General features: G+C 46.0%; 1 protein-coding gene across 1 annotated transcript in view; it reads right to left on the bottom strand.

The window, feature by feature from the left end:
• Positions 1-1,878: 1,878 nt before the first annotated feature.
• GEN1 (GEN1 Holliday junction 5' flap endonuclease) overlaps positions 1,879-23,619 on the bottom strand; it is a 44,597-nt gene continuing 22,856 nt past the window's right edge. Inside the window, exons 6-14 of the mRNA XM_040430972.1 lie at positions 18,758-18,831; positions 17,026-17,117; positions 12,849-12,999; positions 12,602-12,638; positions 12,437-12,517; positions 10,917-11,047; positions 8,979-9,040; positions 5,681-5,824; positions 1,879-3,488 (exon numbers count right to left, since the gene is read on the bottom strand). Coding sequence (XP_040286906.1) covers positions 2,167-3,488; positions 5,681-5,824; positions 8,979-9,040; positions 10,917-11,047; positions 12,437-12,517; positions 12,602-12,638; positions 12,849-12,999; positions 17,026-17,117; positions 18,758-18,831 — 2,094 coding nt within the window. The 3' untranslated portion in view covers positions 1,879-2,166. The remainder of the gene's footprint in view (positions 3,489-5,680; positions 5,825-8,978; positions 9,041-10,916; positions 11,048-12,436; positions 12,518-12,601; positions 12,639-12,848; positions 13,000-17,025; positions 17,118-18,757; positions 18,832-23,619) is intronic.

Genomic DNA, 23,619 nt, shown 5'->3' with positions numbered 1-23,619 from the left:
AACCATGCTTTTCTAATCTAGGACCATCAGTTTTCACATGCAATTCTTGCACATTCAAGTTAATAGGGTTGAGTTGCAATACCAGATACAGCCACTGGACAAGCGTGGGGCTGTTGCAACGATAAAAGCAATCCTGGACGACAAAATGTTTGCGTTTTTTGCGACATGATACAATCGGACAGACCCGATTTTAATTAATTTTAATTATTTAAAAAAGGAGAGCGTCCACCAGTTATCACCGATTGACCAGTGGAGCGGAAAAATATTTAAAACTCTACTTCTCAATGCCATTTTACAGCTTCAACTCTGCATAACATTAAGGAAGCATTTTATTTACATTGCACTGGTTTTGAGAAATGTGACGCTTTCATCTCTGTTCACATACAAAGCAAAATATAAAAATCTGCAGAAAGCAGAAATCTAGGAGCTTAGAGGACCACAGCTATGTCTGATGACGGAGCACACACACACCGCTGTCAGGGCAACCAGCAGAAGTACGTAAAAAGAAAGAAAACTAATAAAAATCAATACAATATAATTGCAAAATATCTGAATAATTTGCACCAGACTCATTTAAAAAAAAAAAAAGTGTGTTTTTTTTAATAGAAAAATCACCACTCTTGTCCAGGGGTTGCCACTGGTATTACATGTCGTCCATATTTACTTGAATGCAGTAGAGCTGCAATACCAGACATAACCTACAGACAAGAGTGGCGCTGTTGATGGGGGGAAAATATATATTTTTACCTCCTGGATAATCCCTTTAAAGTTTTAGGTAGATTTAAACTAGGAAATGTAGTGAGAAGTGGAGGTATTCTTTAAGAAATATGACAAACACAGGAAAGAAGACATTCCAGAGTTAAAGGGGTTGGCTCATCCATCTCATACATTGGTGGCATATTGTAAGGATATGCCACCAATATCAGATAGGTGTGGGTCTCAGAGGTTATCTCAAGAAAGGGGCCCCCCCAAAGTGAAAGAGGGCCCACCGCTCAAGAGCAGTCACCCTCCATTCACCTCTATGGGAGTTCCGAAAAGAGCCGAGCAAGCGCTCTCAGCCATTTCCAGAACTCCCATAGAAGTGATTGGAGAACACACTGCGCATGCACGGCCACCTCTCCATTCACTTCTATGGGAGTTCTGGAAATAGGCAACTCTTGGCTGTTTTTGGAACACCCATAGAAGTGAATGGTGAGCGCAATGCACAAGCAAGGCCACATCTCCATTCACTTCTATGGGAGTTTTCGGCACTCCCATAGAAGTGAAAGGAGGGTGACCGCACTTGAGCAGTGTGCCCTTATTCACTTTGGGGGCCCCTTTTCTACAGCTATCCTCTGGAACCCACACCTATCTCTAGAAAGGTGTCCCCAAAGTGAACAAGGGTGCACCGCTTAAGTTCGGTTACCCTCCATTCACTTCTATAGGAGTGCCAAAAACTCCCATAGAAGTGAATGAAGAGGTGGCCTTGCTTGTGCGTTGAGCTCATCATTCACTTCTATGGGTGTTCCAAAAATAGCTGAGTGTTGTCTATTTCCGGAACTCCCATAGAACTGAATGGAGAGGTGGCCGTGCGTGCGTGGTGTTCTGGATATAGCTGAGCGCGCTGGCTCGGCTCTTTTCGGAACGCCCATAGAAGTGAATAGAAAGCATGAAGTGCATGCGCAGTGCTCTCTCCTTTGCCTTGGGGCCCAGTTCTAGAGAGATGTGTGGGTCCCAGAGATGGGACTTGCACTTATCTGACATTGGTGGCATATCCTAGAGATATGCCGCCAATGTGTGAGATGCGCCAACCCCTTTAAATATAATTGCATAATATAAAATGCAGACTTGTACCTATCCTGAATAACAGGAAATGTCTAGAGCAAAATCTGCATACCACTGGCTTCTTGTTACCAAAGAGAAGTGCAATGTGGGAGATTAGAGGACGTGACAGCAGAATGAAGATAAACTGCTGACCGTTTCCAAGTCCTGCTAGAAGCATTTTAACAAAAGTCACAAATATGAATAGAAGAAACATAATAAGAAAATTACAGTTAAAATGCAGAGTTTAGCCAACTTTTTTTTTTTTTTTTTGCAGATTTTAACTTAGATATTTCTTTAAAAACAATAAAATCACTGGACAAACATAGACAAGGAGCAGAAGAGAAGTGAAAAGCATAAAAAACATTAACTGTTGTGTAATAGTCTGAGTTTCAGTCTTTCGGACAGTGGCAGAGGACTGTCCACAGATATTATAGAGTCATCATCACTCAGCTCTTCCGAGGACTCGGCAGATAAGACTTTACCTTCAGAACTTGAAAATACATTGTCTGTACTGGGAATACTGAAAGTATCCGGTTGTATGCTAGTTGCTGGCCTGACAGGTGCCATTTTGGACACTGGCATCTTCGATTTTGTACGTTCTTTATTGAAGACTTGTTTAGGTCTACCACCCGCTTCTTGTTCGTCCTCACTAGAAGATGCCGCCCTGAGGCAGACACTTTTCTTTTGGGTACCCTTTGCAGATGATTCAGAGGCCATTTTGCTGGAATTGTTCACAGGAGCAAGTCTCGCAGGAACAAGAGGAATCTTCTTCACAAAAGTGAATGTTTTTGTGGTGGGACGGTCAGGTGCCCAACAGTTAGGGTCAGGTTTTTTGGCTACATTGACTTGCTTTTCAATGTTTTGAGCGCTTTGTTCTTTTGTTGACTTGGCCGGTTTATACGTTTGAATGTTTTCCTTAGAACTGACAATCTGGTTGGAGCCAGACTTTGTGACGTCCCTCATATTGAGGATTCGGGGTATGGGTTTTAAAGGTAGGCGCTTCTCAAGGGCATCTGGAGGTTCTGAGGAGGCATACCGAGTGGCGTTCTTTAAAAGTAACCTCTCCCTTAAAGGCAGCTTCTCGAGATGTGAAATACAAGGAGAGTCGGCTAAGGTTAAGACTGGTGGTTCATCTTTAGCGTTCTTATTGGGTCCTACAATTTCTTGGGCTGGGTGGTTGGCGTTGCAGGCCTCCTTTGCGGGTTCTCCCGGGTTCTGGCCAACTTGGACACCGTGTATGTGAACACCACCTGTCCAAGATTCGGCTTGTGGTGACATGCTAAATGAGGTGGCTTCCCAATCAATGCTACTGAGATGTAGCTCTGCAACCATGGATGAAACATTAGGAGATGCCACTGAAGACTCTGGTTTATGACCCGGTGCTGGAGAAAAACATTGTTCATCAAGTACATCAAGGTCATCTTCAATATGAACAGGTGTCGTGGGAATGTCTAGGACTCTTGAAACCCAGGTGACCATAGGTGGTGAAGGTTCTTCAGTGCCATGTAGGTCATTTGACTGCTGGTGCCCTTCAAGACAAGTAGTGATTTCAGGTTCTTCACTTGCTCCTACGATCAGCGGTGATGCATTTGTCTCTACAGTTGGGGTCAAACTCATTTCAGACAGGAGTGAAGCAACGTCATCCACATTTGAAGGCACCTTGGGTTTAGATTTACTCTTCTTACCTGCCAAACAAGAAAATGCAACTTCAAAAACTTCTTAGATACACCATCAAGAGCTTTCTAGAAGCATAATAAATCAGATTTTCTATTATGTTGGGTTAATTAGAACATTTTGCTGGTGTAAGCAAATACAGAGTACGACAATGGCCTAAATATAATCGTATTGCAGTAAATTGCAGCATAATAGTTGATGGACATCAGAGAAAGCGCCGGCTATTGTCAGCCCATTACCTCCGCCGCACTGTGCTGGGCGTCTTATTGGACAAAGCTTTATAGAACCAGAGCTGGAAAGAAATAGCAAGTAATAGACGTATAATGTGTGCAGTTTCGACTTGTCGAGTGACCAATATTTTATACCAAAGGCCCATCACAGCTCAGCAATTTCCTGCTAACTGCAGCGATATTTCATCAGCCGGCGTTTAATAAGACAAACAAGAGCGACGCCATCTCCTCGGGAGACTGCTGAGACCGCAATACAACAGCTGGATAGAGAAATACACAGAAACACACTCGTAGAAAAGGAGCTAGTCTGTTTAAAGAGGACCGGTCACCACTTCTGGCTGTGCTCCAAATTTGGAGCACCATCAGCACTGTGCCACCGCCTCTGTTATTCCTCCTGGAAACGCAAGAACAAGACGGGAGTTACCATTCCCGATAGGGTGTGTCCCTACACACTCTGGCCCTCTCCAATCAGTTATGACATTACTGATGAATGTCCACCACGCTATTTCCATGATAAGTATTATACTTACATCATTCACGTTGATGGATTTCATGCACTTTAACGGAATCTTACTTATTGCTTACCTATGTGGGATTATGCTTATGGTCTTGTGGTAGAGTCAGGGTGGCGCGTGGTACTTATTTGGTCCACACAGCCACGATTTATTGCATGCAATGATTTTTATTTGTCTCTGTTGTTTTCAATAAATTTGATACTTTTTAGATGTGCGGCTCTTATCTCGGTATTCTCTCTCTCTTTTTTGGGTTATATTGTATGTTTCATACAGTGTGCCGGCACTCTTGCTCTAATTCTGGTGTGCCCCCCCAACTTTCAGGTTTCTTTACTGATGAATGGTAACGTTAAGTGGTCTATATGTTTACAGGAAGAACAACAGAGGAACAGCACAAGTCAAAGTTCTAAAAAAAAAAATATAATGCTCCAGGAATGTTATTGTATGGGAATACAAGTAATGACTAAACTAGACATGTCAGGAGGGGCGACAGCTCTTCTTCATAGCTACTTACAGTATAGATGTACCTATATCTACCTCTCATATAACACATTCATAAATACTTTGTAGATTACAAAAAAAACTTGTTTAAGGCCTCATGCACACGACAGTTGTTTTTTTTGCGTCCGCAAATTGTGCGTCCGCTAAAAAAAACTGATGCGGCATCCGTTTTTTTTTTGATGATCCGTTTTTTTTCACAGATCCCTTGTAATAAATGCCTATCCTCGTCCGCAAATGTGAGAAAAAAGTAGGACATGCACTATTCTTTTTGCTGAAGGGAAACACGGACAACGGACGTGGAACACAAACGGATGAACTATCAGCATTTTTTGGCTGACCTATTGAAATGAATGGGTCCCCATCCTATCTGTAAAAAAAAAAAAAAAAAAAAAAAAACGGAACGGAAGCCGAGAAAAACAACTGTCGTGTGCATGAGGCCTAACCCTGAAAATGATTTTTTAATGATTAGGGTCAGTTCTATATAGAGGTTTTTACTAAAAAAGATGCATCCAAGCTGAAGACATTCTGCACCATACCAGATACAGTGCTAAGCGGTATAATACTGCAATTTATTATTAACATAAATGGAAACTGCCGCATAGCTAGCTTCCATTACCTTTGGTAGCATAACTCCAAATAGTTACTTTCAGGGTGTAAGGGGATGGCGTGGCCTCTTTAAATACGATGCGTCAGTTAGAGGAGGCATGTTGATCGTGTAATTATTATAATTAGGAAAAGGATGGCATACCGTGCCGTCAGGTATGCTCTTGTAACCATCAAGCCTGCAGTGCCTTGAATGGAAACCCCCAACCATAAAGCGTACAAGTCACTGCTGTGAAGAAAATAACGCTTTTCTCTTCTGCTGCAATGGCATCATCTGTGGTCATATTAAAGGGGAACCCCTCTTACAAGTGTAAGCCTCATAGTCTACAAAGATAGAAGGTTTGGGTGAATACTTACATCTCTGCTTCAGCACCTCTGCCTCTAGTTTGTCTTTTTGGAAGAGCTCTACAACAGGAGGATAGGCCCCTGTGAAGAGAGATTCTTCTTCAATGGTCAGTAGTGCGCCATCAGGAGGGTGATCATCAGGGAAAACGTAGCCGGCTGTCTCAAAATGGAGAAAGTGAGCAAATATATTAAATCGAGTCATGTAGAACTACAAAAGAAAAAAGTCTCTCTACCTGATATCTATCACATATGTCTCCCACATCTGGTGGCCTTGGCATAGTTTCTGGACAATGTTAGTGTCTCGCTCCTCGGACTTGTGGCTCAGTACTTGTTGGTCCAACTCCTGACCCATGCCCTTCCCTGATAGCTGGTGACAACCCCTGCCCACATTCATGACTATGCCTCACTTCCACCAGTCTGTGACTATTTTGGGGACCAGAACCTATAGACCGAACTGAGAAAGTCCAACTTCTTGTAGGAGTTAAGGGTGAAGAATGGGGAGATCCCTCAGAATTTATACCCTAGCCAACGTCCATTAATCTTCCCTAAAAAGGTAATGTTGCATGAAAACTATTTTACATTTTTGAAAGCAAAATCTAGATCTGAATAATTTAGTAACTGCATTAAAAGTGTAGTATAGCCACTGTATAGCGCCACCTGCTGTTCGCTCTTTTCTTTATTTCTCTGTTTACCTACTGAGGTGTTCGCTCATGCCGAGTTCACTCCTTCAACTTCCCTCGGCCATATCTACTGTGAGAAGCTGTGACGTTTAGAGAGAGAGCTGTAGTAGAAAGGACACCTCCCTTAGCTGTAATATGGAGAGCTGCAGCAGAAAGGACATGCTCGCTGAGCTGTATTAAGAAGAGTACTGCAGCAGAGAAGAACACCCCCTTAGCTGTGATAGGGAGAGAGCTGCAGCAGAAAGGACACCCCCCTAAGCTATGATAGGGAGAGAGCTGTAGCAGAAAGTACACACCCAATGAGCTGTGGTAAGGAGAGATCTGCAGCAGAAAGGACATGCTCACTGAGTTGTAAGAGGGGAGAGCTGCAGCAGAGAGAACACCCTCCCCCCCCCCGAGCTGTAGCAGAAAGGACATGCCCGCAGAGCTGTGATAGGGAGGGAGCTGAAGTAGAAAAGAGCTGTTATAGGGAGAGAGCTGCGGAAAAAATGACACAGTCCCTGAGCGGACAGCTTAAAATAATTCTAGCAGAGCAACTGGAGCAATGAATGAGGAGATCTGTAGATCCATGTGAGGTACAGGGCTAAGTCTAGTTTTATTAGAGATTCTCATGTACTATATGAGGTCTGATTTTCATTTGTGTACGTTAATCATGGGATAACCCCTTTAAGCGTATTATTAAAGTTAGTTCTAAATGTGTGGACAAAGTTCTCCTGGCATTTACCAAAACCGGGTGTCTTCTCCGGGGCTCGAGCATGGTGAAGAGGTGTCCGACAGCAGCGTTCACCCCTCTACCCACACTCAGCCGAAGCCAGCGCCCATGTTTTTTTAAGAATAGCTGCCGGACCAACGAGCGTACATCTGAAGGTGTATGGCCAGCTTATGACAGCACAGACCTGGCCCCTTTCTTTGCTAATGGGAACCTACGGAGAGTATATGGTTGTTCGCTTTACTGTATCCACCTGTAAGCCATGAGTATCACTATACTTTTTAGAAGGGGGTCACATCATTTTAGTTGTGTGGTATAAAACATGTGCCTGTACAGCGAAAATCCATTTCTGTGACATTTACATTGAAAAAGTGGCAACAAAGGGTTAAACAAAAGTCAAAAAAATTGTGGCAGCACCTTAGTGGTTAATCATGCGGCACTAAACCCGTAGGCAGACCTAGCTATCCTAATTTGTACCCCTTTCCGTATAATCCCCTTATCTCCACTTAGCACTTTCCCGTCAGAGTCAACTGTGTGTGACAAATCTCTCTCAATTCCTTAGCGGCATCGGGCGAGGGGAGCGACACTGCAGACGACTTCTATACAAATTAAATTAAACTCAGAGAAACTTGATAGACCCCATTTATGAAAAGAACACAGAGGAGCGGTGGAGGAGTTACCCAGAGCAGCCCATGGGACTTGGCTTCATTTACTAACAAACACTAGCTGCAGAGTAGACTGTCTACAACGTATGGGTCCTTAAAGGGTCACTGGACTTTCACACAATTTCATTTTATTTAATAGAGAATGGGGTAACGAGCAAATTTCTAAATCGCTTAATTTCAAAAATCTGCCTGCATCCACCAGAAAAAAACCCGTAAAATCATGGCGACTAGGGGCTCACTTCTACCTAAGCAGCAGTCCACTGCCTGCTGTCAGGCAAGATCCGTCCCTGGGAACAGAGACACAGAAAATGAATGAGAGGAAGTGGGAGTGTGGTAGCGGAGATCCTGAGCCTGATAAAAGAACTGCTTCTACACAGAACATCACAGGAGCTGCCTGTGTGTCTAAGTATGATCTATCCCTCCTTATCTGTCCAGTGAGCTGAAAACAAACACAGTGGGAAGTAGGGGAAAGGATGTCCTAACAGTGTAGTGTATGCAAATAGCACAGAAGGGAGACGCCCACTGCTTCTGAGTGAAATGCATCTAGCTGTGCAGCTAAAACAGAATAATATGGCTGAAAAAAATGATTAGGGAAGCCAAAACATAACTGTTCCTTCACAGTTATTACTGTACAAAGAAGCCCAGAAAACTTTTTGGAAAACTCAGGTACACATTAATGTGTTTTAAAAAGAGCCAGAAGGAGTTTAAAATAAAAAAAGAAGCATTGCTCACCTTCACCGATCCACTGCTTAAGCTCTGGTTCCTATTGCGCTCCACTTCCTGTTCATGGCTTGACAAACTGGAAATGTCTGGGAACGCTTTCTCAGCGAATCTTAGTCTTAGGAGGGTTCAGTCAGGCGGAATGGCAGCAGAGAGGTGAGTAATGCTTCTTTTGAATTTTAATCCCTTCTGGCCCTTTTTAAAACATCCCTCCCAGAAAAACACTTTAAAAAAGGCACCCCGCTTAAAAAAAAAATATAATAATAATGAAAAAAAAAATAAAAATAAATAAAAAGAAGGAATTTTTTCAGTTTCCTGCAAACTTTGCTGACAATTTAAGGCATATGAATGCAGCGTGACTTTTTTCGTCATGGTGTCCGGCAAGATGCTGCGCTATTTTGTCTGCCATTCTTGACGCTATTTGATACGGCTCCTAATGAAGGTGTGAACGAAGCCCAGGGGTTGAACATAACCTCATTCCGGTGGGCGGGCTGCAGTCAGGCGCAGGAATGTCATTTATTTTTTTCTTTACCTACCTGGCTTTACCCATTCGATTTCAAAGCAGGGAATCCCATTTCTGACGCGGGTCTTAATAATTCTGAAAAGGTTAATTACATACATGATTAGGAAAAAATATATGGGCCCTAAAGTTCTCAAGGGGGAATTTTCCTCAAATGGCTGATCAGACAAATTCAAAGCAAACAGATGAGGCAGACAATAAAAATGGCATATACATTGCTTTACACCCTCGTATTTCAACCAACACTACATTCTTCCCTCTGCAAGCGCCGGACATGAAATCTTCCTTGCATTCCCTGCTGGATCAATGTCTGCACAATTTACAGCTCCTTGCTGGTCTCCATTTACTTCCCTGCAGTTGATCATGTGCCAATTACCTTCATTGCCACTGCAGCCAATCACTGGCCTCTGCGGTCTCAGAGGCATCCCCAACAAGGCCAGAGATTGGATGCAGTAGTCATGTGGGTAGGGACCAACGGAGCGGCTGCACTGGATTAGACGGGCGAGTAATTATTTTCTTATTTTAAAGCATTCTCCGCCTTTAGAAAAAAATATGATAGGCATCCCCTTTAAAGGGGTATTATCATCTGATAATAAAATTGGCATATCGACATAGAGCTGTTAGAGAAGGGTCTGTCGACAAGCTGTTGACAGATTCCGATAGCAACTAGGGCTGCACGATATGGGAATTTTGTTTGATTGCGATTAGGGCCCTAAAAATTGCGATAACTATAAGCAATGCGATATTTTAAGGGAATTGTGCTAGAGGTCTATTTGCACTGTTATGGAGGGGATCTGTGGCGGGCACACCGTTATGGAGGGGATCTGTGGCGGGCACACCGTTATGGAGGGGATCTGTGGCGGGCACACCGTTATGGAGGGGATCTGTGGCGGGCACACCGTTATGGAGGGGGATCTGTGGCGGGCACACCGTTATGGAGGGGGATCTGTGGCGGGCACACCGTTATGGAGGGGGATCTGTGGCGGGCACACCGTTATGGAGGGGATCTGTGGCGGGCACACCGTTATGGAGGGGGATCTGTGGCGGGCACACCGTTATGGAGGGGATCACTGCAGCGAGCTGGACGGCCGGCGTATTTCTGACGTCACTCAGTCAGTCACGCTCCTCCCACTTCATTAATGAAGCAGGAACACGACTGACTGAAGTCATACACCGGCCCGCTCGCTGCAGTGCATTCATAGTGGGTACAGAGACTGGTGATTGTATCAATAGGAGAGCGATTGTTTCAGCAGTAAAGAAAGACTTTGCATACAAAGACAGTTATGTGTGTGGGGCCCGCCACGGCTTGCCTCCAGCCCCTCCCCGCACTGTAACTGATGTATCGCCGGCCGCGCTGTGCAGCATAGCGGCCGGCGATACATCAGTGTCAGCCACGTAAAAAGTCAACCATCGCTTTATGAGACGCACAGTGTGTCTTAAATAATTGCAGCATTTTTGGGTCGGCCAAATCGCCATATCGCAATCAGCGATTATCGCGATATGATTGCTTTGGCGATATATCGTGCAGGCCTAATTGCAACCAACAGAAATATCATTACCGCTGTAATAAGCCGCTCTAAGGGCCACATTTATTAAGACCGGCGTTTTAGACGCTGGTCTTAATAAGGCCCTGTGCTGGCGGTGGATCTGCCGAAGTTATGAAGAGGCTCAGACCTCTATAACTTCGCCACATCCAGTGCCAGCTTCCTAGCCGTCTTACATTTAGACCATTTTCTACGCCTAAATCAGGCCTAGAAAATGATAAATGAGACGGACCTGCCGACCCGTCCCCTTCCGTTCCCACAATTTTAGATCTGGGTGAGCGGGGCGAAATAGCAGATAGCGGCGCAACTAACTGACCCCCTATGTTTCTCACAACATTACTGCAGGGAACAATATAACTGGTAAATGGCATAACTGCAGCAGTTGGCAGTAAATTGGCACAATCTGTTACCGGACAGCCTGTAGCTGGGCACCATGTAGTCGGCCAGCCTTCCGCTCATGCATGTCGTAGTACGTCAGCAGGCTCAGGACCTTCTCACATGAATAGTGTTTGGGCCACTCCATCCTCTCCAGAGCAAAATTCTAGGAAACGACAGCAGACATTTCTAGTTATGGCACAGTCCATCCTCTCTTCATTTCATTGTATCGGTGATTACTACATCCGGCATGACCAACTGGTTGTACGCATTAGATCTTAAAGGGGTGTTCTTAGGATCCTGACAGCAAGCAGAGGTCTTGAAAACCAAAGGTCAATGATGAGAAAACGTCAGAGCTTCCTATTATACAATGATTGTTCTTTATTTAGTGAAACTGGAATACTCCTTTTAGGGGTCTCACATGGCAGACAGGCTGTGGATTTTCGGCAGTGGAATTGCGGAAACACGCAGGGTTTTATAGCAAATCTCCCCCACACGCTGCGGAAACAATCTTAAGTGTAAAATTGACCGGGGCACAAATCCACAGCATGTCTATCACCAATTTTACCCTTTCTGGTGCACAGGGTGAAGTCCACAGCAAATCTACAGTATACCCGGGACCCCCACTAATCAGCTGTTTGAGGAGGTAGAGGCGCTTGCAGTAACGCCAGCGATGACAGGTTCATCGGTCACATGGCGACTCCAATATACAATGTACGGAGCAGCACGGAGAAGGCAGCGGCGTTCACAGGAGCCCCGGTGCCTTCTTAAACAGCTGATCGGCGGGGTGATCCAGGGTAGGTCATCAGTTATAAAATTATGGAAAACCCTTTTAAGCTCCCATCCATTGTATTGATCCAGCCAGTGGTTTACTGACAACTGCTTGCTGCTACTCCATTCATTCCGTATAGGAGTGACAAAGATATCCAAATACAGAGCTCATCTATCTCCATAGAGTAAAGAGAATGGGAGTCATTTACTAAGACTGGTGTTTTGGACACTGGTCTTAATAAGCCCCTGCGCTGGATCCGCCGGAGATATAAAGAGGCGCCGGCCTCTACATATCTTTGGCGGATGCTCCACCACTTCTAAATGTAATACAGCTTGCGAGCGGTCTTACATTTAAGACCAATTTATAACACCTCTATACAGATAACACAGGATCCACTATTCAATATAGGTGATATCGCAGCTTATCTTCTCCCCGCCGTTGCCATTACACCTAGCGGCTCTGCTCTCTCTGCATTTTAATGGACGGGGCCAGGCAGTGTAAACATCATCACACCTGGTCCTGTCAATCAAAATGCAGAGGGAGTGGCAGTTAGAGAGAGAGCAGAGCTTCTAGGTGTAATGGCAACGCCCCCGTTGCTCCTAGAGGCTCATTTGCATATATTAAAACATCATTTTTCTCAGCAGTGCGGACACATAGGAACATGGGACCAACACAGATGTCTTCAGCTGCCAAGCGCACATGCAACAGGTCAGCCAGTGTCATAGGTACAAATCTGCTGACAGATGTTCTTGACCAGAAAAGAACATACCTGGAATGACTTACCTGGAAGCATAACAGACTGGGCCTCATCCATTTAATCACTTTGACCAATTTATCCTTATTGATGAGAAATTCCTCAATAACCTGGAAGGACCAAGAAGGGAACACGTCACACAGGCCACATCATCTCAATTTCAAAATTGTACAGGAAAAATAAAGCCTCCTTACCTCCGGGTACGGGAATCCCTCGCGCTTCTTGGCTTTCCTGTAGGAAGATAAAGAGATGATGGGGATCACAGTCCAATGGTGATCGTCACATTTCAGAGGATCAGTCTGCCCTGATTCACTATTCTAGATTCACGGGTCTGAGGAGCTGAAGCCGATAGGAGACTTAACTGGACCACTGTGTCACATGTCACCGGGTACTGGCGGATCGGCCACTCCGTTTTCTCATCTCCAGTGATAACTTACGTACATCTTAAAGGTGTATTCCAGAGAACAGTTTTGCTTTTCTTGCTCGGCCTTGTGCCAGTCACACGGGCAGCAGTAATCGTAGTCGTGAGGCTCGCAGTATTTCTCGCTTCCGCATAACGTGCAGCCTTTCCGCTCATGCTCTTTAGCTGAACCTAAATGGAGATTATGAAAATTTTTAAATGCGTTTAGTTGTAAATAATTAAAAGGTGGTTTTCCAGGATTTCTGTGGTTTATGTAGTTCTTACCTCATCTACATCTATTCTATGCTTTTTTTGGTTTGTACTCTCCTGACACGTTTTCACGTTTTCACCTCTGCATTGTTTCCATCCTGTATGTAGCACTTCCTGTTCCTGTATCCAACCAAACCCATGATGCACTTCTCCTTCCTCTGTCACAGCTCCAGCCCCGCCCCTAACACCCACCTAGTTTATAGCTCCTCCTACCCAGCTAATTACATACACTCCCCTATCACTGCCCCTAACACCCACCTAGTTTATAGCTCCTCCTACCCAGCTAGTTACATAGACACTCCCCTAACAACACCCAGCTAGTTTATAGCTCCTCCCACCCAGATAGTTACATAGACACTCTCCTACCACTGCCCCGCCCATGGACATAACATCCCAGGAAATAAGAAAGAGCTGCATGGACATGGTCATGTGACCACAGCCCAGAATGGGAAACGGCAGCAATAAAGTTAAGCCGCATTCACACAACCATATTTTTGTTCCGAATCCGATCCATTCAGTTCAACGTGGCTGCAAAATATGCGGACAGCATACCATGTTCCACGGCCCAAAAAAAATGAAATTCTTGTCCATTTTGTGGACCAGATTAGGCATTTCTTACAAAGGGTGGGAGGTGCAAAACGTATATGATTGTGTGAATGCAGCCTACCCTTCTTCTTGTCAAATTGTATAGGGACACCACCCTTTTGACATTGTCCTCCCGCATTGGACAGTATGAGACACTGCATGCATACGCCCCTTTCACAAGGGGATTGGTGACACCCAATAGTCAGGAGTAATAACAGAGGGATTCTAAGAAATATTCTGAGAAAAAAAATGCTCTAAAATTGTCATCTGATGTAATCTACTAAGACTTGCCAGAAGATGCGACAGGTCCCCTTCAATAGCAAATCCTGAATTTCATAGTTTTAGTATAAAAACAACAATTACCAAGAAGTGAGCTCCGTTCTGTAAAGAATACCAGTATTTAGGGTTAGACCCCCTCTCCACCAGAGCTTAAAGGGGTTTTCCCATCTCAGACAATGGGGGCATATCGCTAGGATATTCCACCATTGTCCGATAGGTGCGGGTCCCACCGCTGGGACCTGCACCTACAATGAGAACGGAGTCGGGAAATGAACGGAGGGCGCACTGCGCATGCGCAGCCACCCTCTGCTCATTTCTATGGGGCTGCCGAAAAATTGGCGTCTGCCCCATAGAAATGAATGGGAGCATGGGATGCGCATGCGCGGTGCGCTCCCATTCACTTCTATGGGAGCAGCGCTTGGTAGTTTTCCACACCTATCAGACAATGGGGGCATATCCTAGCGATATGCCCCCATTGTCTGAGATGGGAATACCCCTTTAAAAGGGAGCTGTCACCTCTACCGAAATGTCTGTATTACTAAATTATTCCCCAAGTAATAACCTCTTTTCTTATGTTAGTTTATGAATTAATGTCAAACTGGTTACTAGTTGGGGGGAAAGGGGGGGGGGGGGGTGTCCCTGCATAGTGGGACACTGTCAGCACTGATTGAATGGTGTCAGACTGTGCAGGGACTTGTAAGCAATGGAACAGCATATCGATCAGCTGATTGTAGCTGGAGTAAGATGCAGTCAGCCATAGACTTTTCCTGCAGTGACCTCTGCAGGTGACATGTAGCATTACAAGGTGTCCCTTCATATGACTAGCTGTCCACAAAGAGGAAATACACCTTAGAAATGGCCAAACGCTATTACTTCCATACCCATTAGATGGTCGGTCATGCCGAAATCTGTGGGTCCGCCCGATGTTCATCTAATGCAGACCTGGGCAAACTACGGCCCGCGGGCCGTATACGGCCCGGCGGACCTTTTAATCCGGCCCCCGGCATTTTTGTTGCCGCCGCCGCCGCCGGCCCTGTAACAGCACGGAGTCACTGTCCGGAGTGAGGAGGGGGCGGGGCCCGCGGCCGCTCTGCGCTCCGCTCTGCTGCCTGGCCTGCCTGTCTCTTTAACAGAGCAGACCAGTGGCTGCTGGAGCGTGATGCAGCTGCCGCACAGGCAGAAAGAGGAAGGAGGCGGAGCCCCAGCCAGCAGCCACAGCCAAAGCCAAGCAACTAACAGAACTTACAGGTATTTGGTGGGGGGGGGGCTCATATAGGACAGGGGGACAGTGTGTGCTTTCCTGCCTGCTACTACATCACCCCCCCCCCCCCCCGGGATTGTGGGGGTCATTAAGGGTTGGACTTGCTGCTGATGTTGAGTGTGCCAGTGTGTGTGTGTCTGTCCCTTTGTGTGTGTGTGTGTGTGTGTGTCCGTCCCTGTGTGTGTGTCTGTCCCTTTGTGTGTGTGTGTCTATCCCTGTGTGTGTGTGTTTGTCCCTTTGTGTGTGTGTGTGTGTGTCCATCCCTGTGTGTGTGTGTTTGTCCCTTTGTGTGTGTGTCCCCGTCCCTGTGTGTGTCCGTCCGTGTGTGTCTGTCCCTTTGTGTGTGTGTGAGTGTGTCTGTCCCTTTGTGTGTGTCCCCGTCCCTGTGTGTATGTCTCTCCCTGTGTGTATCACCTTGCCCACAGTGTTCCTATGTCTTGACGCAGCTGCTTCAGAACGTTCTGTGCGGGGAAGAAGATGGAAGAGGAGGCAGCGCCAGCATGGAGTCTGTGCGATAGACACAGGGAGGCACACTAAGGACGAAGGTAACACTTCCACATGATCTACACTAGTGTTATCTGTGGTTTTACATAGGACTGCAGGTAACACTACTACATTATTTAGCACTAGTGTTATCTGTGGTTTTACATAGGACTGCAGGTAACACTACCACAAGGTTAGCTCACACAGGGCGCCTGAACACCTAAGGCCGGCCCTGGCTGCGCACCCCAGCGCCAAGGGATGACGTCACTGATGTAATATGCCTCTTATATGTGGAGAGCGGTGATGTCACAGATGTAATATATTACTTATAAGTGATATATTACATCAGTGACATCACCACTCTCCACACATAAGTAATATATTACATCAGTGACATCACTGCTGTCCACATATACCGGTAAGTAATACATTACATCAGTGACATCACCGCTCATCACATATATGTGGAGAGCGGTGATGTCACTGATGTAATATATCGCCTATATGTGGACAGCGGTGATGTCACTGATGTAATATAACATTATATGTGGAGAGCGGTGATGTCACTGATGTAAAATATCACTTATATGTGGAGAGCGGTGATGTCACTGATGTAAAATATCACTTATATGTGGAGAGCGGTGATGTCACTGATGTAATATAACATTCTATGTGGAGAGTGTTCATGTCACTGATGCAATACAGCGCTCCAGATGGCGACCAAAATGGTCGCCAATGCGCCTTAAAATTTGCAGATGGCGACAAGACTTGTCATAGGCTACAGGCCTGAGGTCTATTTGGTAGTGAAATCCCAGCGCAGGCAGGCATGATGATGTCATCACGCCCGCCTGTGCCAGGACGCGGTGATTTTATGCAGTATTGAGTTTAGCCTTTTGGCCCGGCCCTCCAAAATATTTTCAGTTTCTCATGTGGCCCCATCGAAAAAATAATTGCCCACCCCTGATCTAATGTATGGACAGCAAGGCCTGAGAGGGAGGGGCTGATATTTGGCGACTCTCCACATTAGCTCATAGAGGGTGGTCCGTGGGAAGGATTATGTGGGTCATTTATTAAGACTGGCGTTTTAGATCCGCCGAAGTTATGTAGAGGCGCCGGCCTCTGCATAACTTTGGCGCATCAACTGCCGGTCTAAATGTAAACGCAAGTTTCCTTGCTGGCTTAGATTTAGACCATTTTCGACGCCTAAAACAGCCGTAGAAAATGATGAATTTTTAGGCCCACCTTTTTTTTTTACACCTGGCATGAGCGGGGAAAAGTCACTGATTGTGGCGCAAATAATCTTTGTACGGCCATCTGCGACAGATATACGCCAGAAATACCTGGATGGCTGCACACAGTGCAGTGAACTTTCTTTTTGGCGGGCTTAGAGTTCAGCGCGGGATCATCAAACTGCCTCCTCCACTGGTGAAACCTAGAAGTGAGAACAGAGCCGTACATCGCGGTATAACAATTGGGTTACGGATTTTTTTAAAAAAAAGCATTAAATTAAAATGGTTCTTCCGGGATTTACATATTGATGATGTTTCCTTAGGACAGATCATCAATATGAGATTGGAGGGGGTCCGCCTCCCAGCACCCCCTGCGGATCAGCTGTTTTAAGAAGCTGTGGCGCTCACCACATCGCCGGTGAGTGCTGCGGCCTTCTCACAGCTTACCAAGCACAGCGCCATCCATTTGATAGTGGCTATGCTTGGAATTGCAGCTCAGGTCCATTCACTTGAATGGGACTGATCTGCATCTAGGTCATGTGATCGATGAATGTGAACTCTCCGGCCTAGGAGGAAGCCTACGCTCTCATGGAGTGCCCCGGCCTCAGCTGCTCGGTGAGGGTGTTGAGAGTCGGATCTACTCCGATTTGAGGATAGGTCCTCAATATCTAAACCCCAGAAAACCCCTTTAATGTTGTAAATACCCTTTATTTCGTCTACAACTAAGGGCTCATGCACAAGACCGTATGCATTTTGTGGTCTGCAAAAAACGGATCGGAACGGAACTGGCCCCTATCCTTGTCCATAATGCGGACCATAATAGGACACGTTCTATATTCTTGCAGAACAAACATACGGAATGCACACGGAGTAAAAAAAACGGAACAGACACGGAAAGAAAATACGTTTGTGTGCATGAGCCCTAATAGCTTCAAGAGTCCATTCACATGTCCGCAAAATAGGTCCGCATCGTGCTGTCTGCATTCGCACTTCCGGATTTCGCAAAAAAATAGAACATGTCCTATTCTTGTCCGCAATTGCGGTCAAGAAAAGGCATTTTCCTTGAGAGAGCAGGCAATGTGCGATGGACCCTAAAAGTGCAACTGGAGCTCAGCGGGTCAGTGCCTCCTAGTCCTTTTCAGTGTATAGTCTGACATCCTGCTCTCTGCTGCCCCCTATACACGTATATAGCTGGGAGGACCATGTATGTAGGGGGCAGCAGAGAGCATAAAACCAGACCTCAGACTGTACTCACAAGTTACATGGTAAACCATTTTACTCAGCAAAGTTATAGACAAAGCCCATAAAGGTATAAATAACCAGGAACTATCTAAAGCGGTCGCCCAGGATGAGAAAAACATGACCGTTTTCTACCAAAAAGGGCGCCACACCTGTCCACAGGTCCTGCCTGGTATTGCAGCTCAGCCTGTGCTGATCTGAGCACAGCACAAACTGGTGACAGCTCTCAGGAGCGAAACGCTGGTCGCTCATTTGAATAAACCAAGTCGTTTCGCTAAAATCTGTAATCGGGAGGCGAGCTCTGAAGTCCGCTCAATGCACATCACGCACTGGGTGGTCCTCCCGGCTCTCCCCACCCCCTCTGCACTGACTGGGAGAGGAAGAGAGCTGTCCGCAATATACCGCCACCGGCTGTGTGTGCGCATCGTATCACGGATGTGGACCCACTCAACTTGTGGGGTTTCTATCCGTGCCTCCAGACTGCATGCACTACTTTGTAGCGGTGTAGACCGTCAGATCCAAGTGAATGGATGCGCTTCCGCGGACAGCAGGCACACGGTCATGTGCATGAGGCCCTAATGTGATATTTGGCTGGCTGACTTACCTCTGCAGAACACCCTCTCCATTCAGGGACTTTATGAACTTCATGGCCAGTTCTCTTCCAACACCGGGCAAACCCTTCAGAACAGAACACAAGACGGTAAGCACACTTTCCCTTAAAGGGGCTTTCCAGCATGTCTGTTTTAGTAACCACTTGCACCCCCCCCCCCTGCAAAAACAATCCTGAAGCATCTATTCTTATGACTCCATTATGCCATTCCTCCTGCTATAATTAGGAATTAATAATTTGCCAGCAGTTGGCAATGATGGTCCAGCTGGGTGTTTCCGGTTGGGGTGTGTCCCTGCACACAGTCTGACACTAGCAGCACTAACTGAAGTGTGTCGGACTGTGCAGGGATACTCACCAACTGGTAACACACAGCAGGACCTTCATTGCAAACTACTGGCAAGTCATACATCATTTCTAGCAGGAATAATAAAGGAACAAGATGGAGTGACAAGAGCAGATGCTCCAGAATTGCTATTACATGGGGGATGCAAGTAGTTAGTGAAACTGACATGTCAGGAGAGGTGACAGGTCCTCTTTAATTTTCAGATCTTTCCTGGCTCTAGGCAGAGGGAAAAAAAAAAAACTGAAATATTACAAGGCAAACGTTAATCAAATGTTTCCCAATTATCTGTTTTATGGCCGCGGTATTAAGGCGACAGTTATGGAGAACGGAAATTAGATGCGAGTGACTGCAGTCCGTGCGCAGAATAGGAATGAATAAATGCCGAGGCTCCTCAGCAGCCGCAGTCTATCACACCGCGGGGTCAGCAGAGCCCTGCTCGTTACAGCATCTGCGGGACGCCCCAGCAGGCTGAGGGGGCATCAGGGGGGCCACGGCACTTCACTCACCTGTCTGATTCACTAATACTTCCCATCAACGTATAATCAACGTTTTGGAGCCTCTTTCTTATAACTGCATTGTGACGCTCCTCACTTACTACTCTTGAATATGTATATTGCTCCGGTAATAGCAACACAGAGTTATTAATTTACGGATACATTTCCAGAAGGAGTTATAGAGGAAGGGTGCAAGGCACAGTTCTAAGAAAAGAAGCCTCAGCAATGTTATTTCGCGAGGAATCTCAGGGGGGCAGAAGGGTCCTCATTACAAGTGCCTACCTTTAGGCTAGGCCACCAATATCAGATCAGTGGGCCCCCCCCCCCCCTGCCAATCAGCTGATTAAAGGGACTGCTTGTCCTTGTGTTTACCATGCACGGTGCTGTACATTTATTAGTGGCTGTCCCTGGCATTACAGCATAGTCCCTCCTTGCAGTTTACCAAGCACAGCGCCACACATTGTACAGTGGGCGTGCTTGGTATTGCGCTAGGTCCATTCACTTCGCGCCTAGGTCGTGACCGATGAACATGATGGCACTGGCCTAGGAAGAGACCGTGGGACTTACCGGAGCACAATGGCCTCTTCAAACAGCCGATCGGAAGGGATGCTGGGAGTCGGACCCCCACCGATCGCATATTGATGGCCATGAATATGAAAGTTTCGGAAAACCCCTTTAAACGTACCGCCCTATAATGTCTTCTACAATGAATGACTTTCAGCAATTTCCGGATCGTTCTCTAAGGCTGCAGCGTTCACCGCTCTCATTTGCACTTCAGTTTTGTCAACCCAGCTTTCTCTTTTCTCCGCAGAGCAGAGGAAATCAGCATTCATTACTCCGCAGCAATCACCCGGCAGATTATGCCAATTGTGAATCTCTTGGAGAGCGGAAAAATCCGGCCGGGGATGTGAATACCCGGCAGTGCAGGACGGCCTCCGACAATACGGCTCACACAATACTCCATTATGATCTGATCCGAAGTCTGACAACCGTCACATCTGTGATACCGGGGCTTGTATTGTTTGCCATTTTTTTTAATTTTTTTTGAGGATCTGCAATAATTTATAAAGTTTTACAACAAGCAGTAAAGTGATGGCCGGCGCTGCGGACAATAGAGGTCCAAGAGCGAGATCTCGTCCTCTACTAGTCAGAGTGAAGAGCCGTTGTATGAAGCAGCCCCGGAGGACCCAGCCTGCGCCCTTCATTTAAAAGGGTCTGTCCCATGAAAAATATTCTACATTGTTCAAACCAGCACCAGGATCTGAATACTTTTGTAATTGCAAGAAATTAAAGATTTAGCCTAGTCACCGAGTTATTCAATAAAACGTATCTGTCGTTTGTTTTTTTCCTATTTCTTGGTCCGGCTCACTGGGATGGTCGCACATGAGTCGTGGTAGGTAGAGCGTTACAGCAGAAAGGACATGCCCCTTAAGATGCAGCAGAAAGGACACCCCCCAAGCTGCCAGCTTGATATATATATATCTAGCAGAGCAATTGGAGTAATGGATGTGGAGATCTCCCTCTTGATCCATGTGAAGTACAAGGCGGTCATGTATTATATCCTGTCTGATTTTCATTTTTACATTAAAGGCCATGTACACCTCTGGGGGCAATTTTCTTTATTATAGCATTGTACTCATTTTGAGCTATCCAGAGGATAGGTCATCAGTAGTATAATGTCGGAAAACCCCTTTAACTAAAGGTGCAATACCAGACACAACCCATGGAGTACAGTGGTGCTGTCACTGGAAAAAAGCTGAACTTTTTTTTTATTTGTTTTTTCCCCAACCACTTCTCTTAAAAGGGTCTTCCGGCTAGATTTTTATTATCCAGCATGGGGGATAACCATTAGATCTGTAGGCGTCCTCCCGCCGGAACCCACAACGATCATGAGAATGGGGACCCTGTACCCTGTGGAGCCCCCGAAATAAACGGAGTGGCCAGTTGGGCATCCACTCAGCTGAGTACTGCATTTGACGATTTCATTTCAGGGGGCTCCAAGGGTCCTCAGCTCTCATGATTTGTGGGGGCCCTAAGCTGTAGGACCAATCTAATAGTTTTCCCCTATTTTGTGGATAAGGCCTCATGCACACAAACTTATTTTCTTTCCGTGTCAGTATACAGAACCATTCATTTCAATGGGTCCGCAAAAAATGGGTTACGCAAAGAAATAGAACATGTCCTTTTATTGTCCGCGTTACGGACAAGGATAGTACTGTTCTATTACTGTTCCGCAAAATACGGAATGCACACGGATGTCATCCGTATTTTTTGCGGACCGCAAAATACATACGGTCGGGTGCATGAGGCCTAAGGGATAACCTAATATAACCAGGATAGCCCTTTAATAGGAAATGGGTGATCAGCCGTCCACACTGTCTCTCTAGAAATCAGGAACCCTCAGCATTAAAAGGAGTCGTTTTCTTTCCCCCTCCCTCCATGACCATAAAGATCTATAGTGAACGAGTCAATCTGCGCTAATGAACGGGACAAAGCCGTGTCACTGGGACTTCCCAAGCATCAGCAGATGTGAAGTGCTGCTCCGGGTAATTAACGCTGCTCTGGTATGAAGGGGTTGCTCATTTAGCACAGGTATGAGAGCAGCAGCAAATTGGAGCCAGATGTCGCCAGCCGCCTGGGTCATTCATCTCATTATACTGCCGAGGAGACTCTTGTCTGACACAAGACCTACAACATGTCAGCTCTGTCTGGGGCAAGTACTTATCAAACAGAAGAGATATTTCAAAAGTGGCAGTCATGCAGTGTTCGCATTCTATTCTTCTTACAGCAGACTGGCTTGGATTAACTTAATCCCTTTAAATCAGGGGTGCACAAACCTTTCCGGTCTGAGGGCCACAATGAAATATAAAAGGTAAAACGGGTACAGTCTTAAGCCTAATGCAGGCCCAGAGAGGGCGCTGCATGATACAGGGGCTCAAAGGGGGACAGAAAAAAGTTTGGTCCATGCACTTTTCCAAAAAGTGGGTGGAGAGAGGCGAGGAGTATACACCTTGCTGGTGTAGATTTCAGCTCTGGGGCACAGATGCAGCACAATTAATAAGGGACGTGCAGTTCTTAATAATTGTGGGGCATCTGACGCCAGCAGGGATAGATATAAATAGTGTGTCTTATTAAATGTCCCCCACAGAGAACGGACAAACCACACAGGATGGGGGATAAGCATCACCAGTCATGAGAATGGGAGCCTAGAAGCCAAGAAAAACTAAGCGGTTTGCCGGAGCGTGGAGCGCTGCCGCTGGATTTATTCTCTATGGGACTGACGAGTACAGATTCCCCAAGGGTTAAATGGATGTACTTTTAATAGTAAGTCTATTGGTCACATATTTAGACTGTATATACCAGGGGTAGGCAACCTCCGGCACTCCAGATGTTGTAAAACTACAACTCCCAGCATGCATACTTCCTCTGCTCTTCTCAGAACTCTCACAGAAATGAATGGAGCATGCTGGGAATTGTAGTTTTGCAACAGCTGGAGCACCGGAGGTTGCTGACCCCTGGTATATACTATACGCATGCTGACGCACTTCGGCACCAGTGTGCTCTCTCTCCATGTTTTTGTATTCTTGTCCTGCACATCGCGCAAGTCATTTTGCTGCTAGCACTGTAAGAGTTAATTAAATCAGTCTGATGAACACCTGAGCAGCAGGAGGGGATGTACGCCATCTTTTTAATCAAGAATCCGAGCTGTGAGACTATTCGATGACGAAGGCCGATGCGCTGAAACGCGTTGGCATCTCCTTGATGAAATACATGTGCATATTTTATTGGCAGGTGCAGAAAACCAAAAGATAAAAAAAAGACTAAAAATCCTGGTGCCATACTGCACCCATCAGGCTCCAGGCCGGGCACAACCGTTTATAAGTTTTTACCTAAAAAGTTGCTAAACCTGCAGCGTCCCACTACGTGTGTGTGGGGGCACTGCTTAAAAGCACTTTTTACCTTGTCAACAGTACTATGTTGTAATGTATGATTTTGTGTGTATTATATCTGCAAAATCC

Source organism: Bufo bufo, chromosome 4 (assembly GCF_905171765.1).
Source record: "Bufo bufo chromosome 4, aBufBuf1.1, whole genome shotgun sequence".
NCBI classification, from domain to species: domain Eukaryota; kingdom Metazoa; phylum Chordata; class Amphibia; order Anura; family Bufonidae; genus Bufo; species Bufo bufo.
This window is presented reverse-complemented; position numbering and strand designations above follow the sequence as displayed.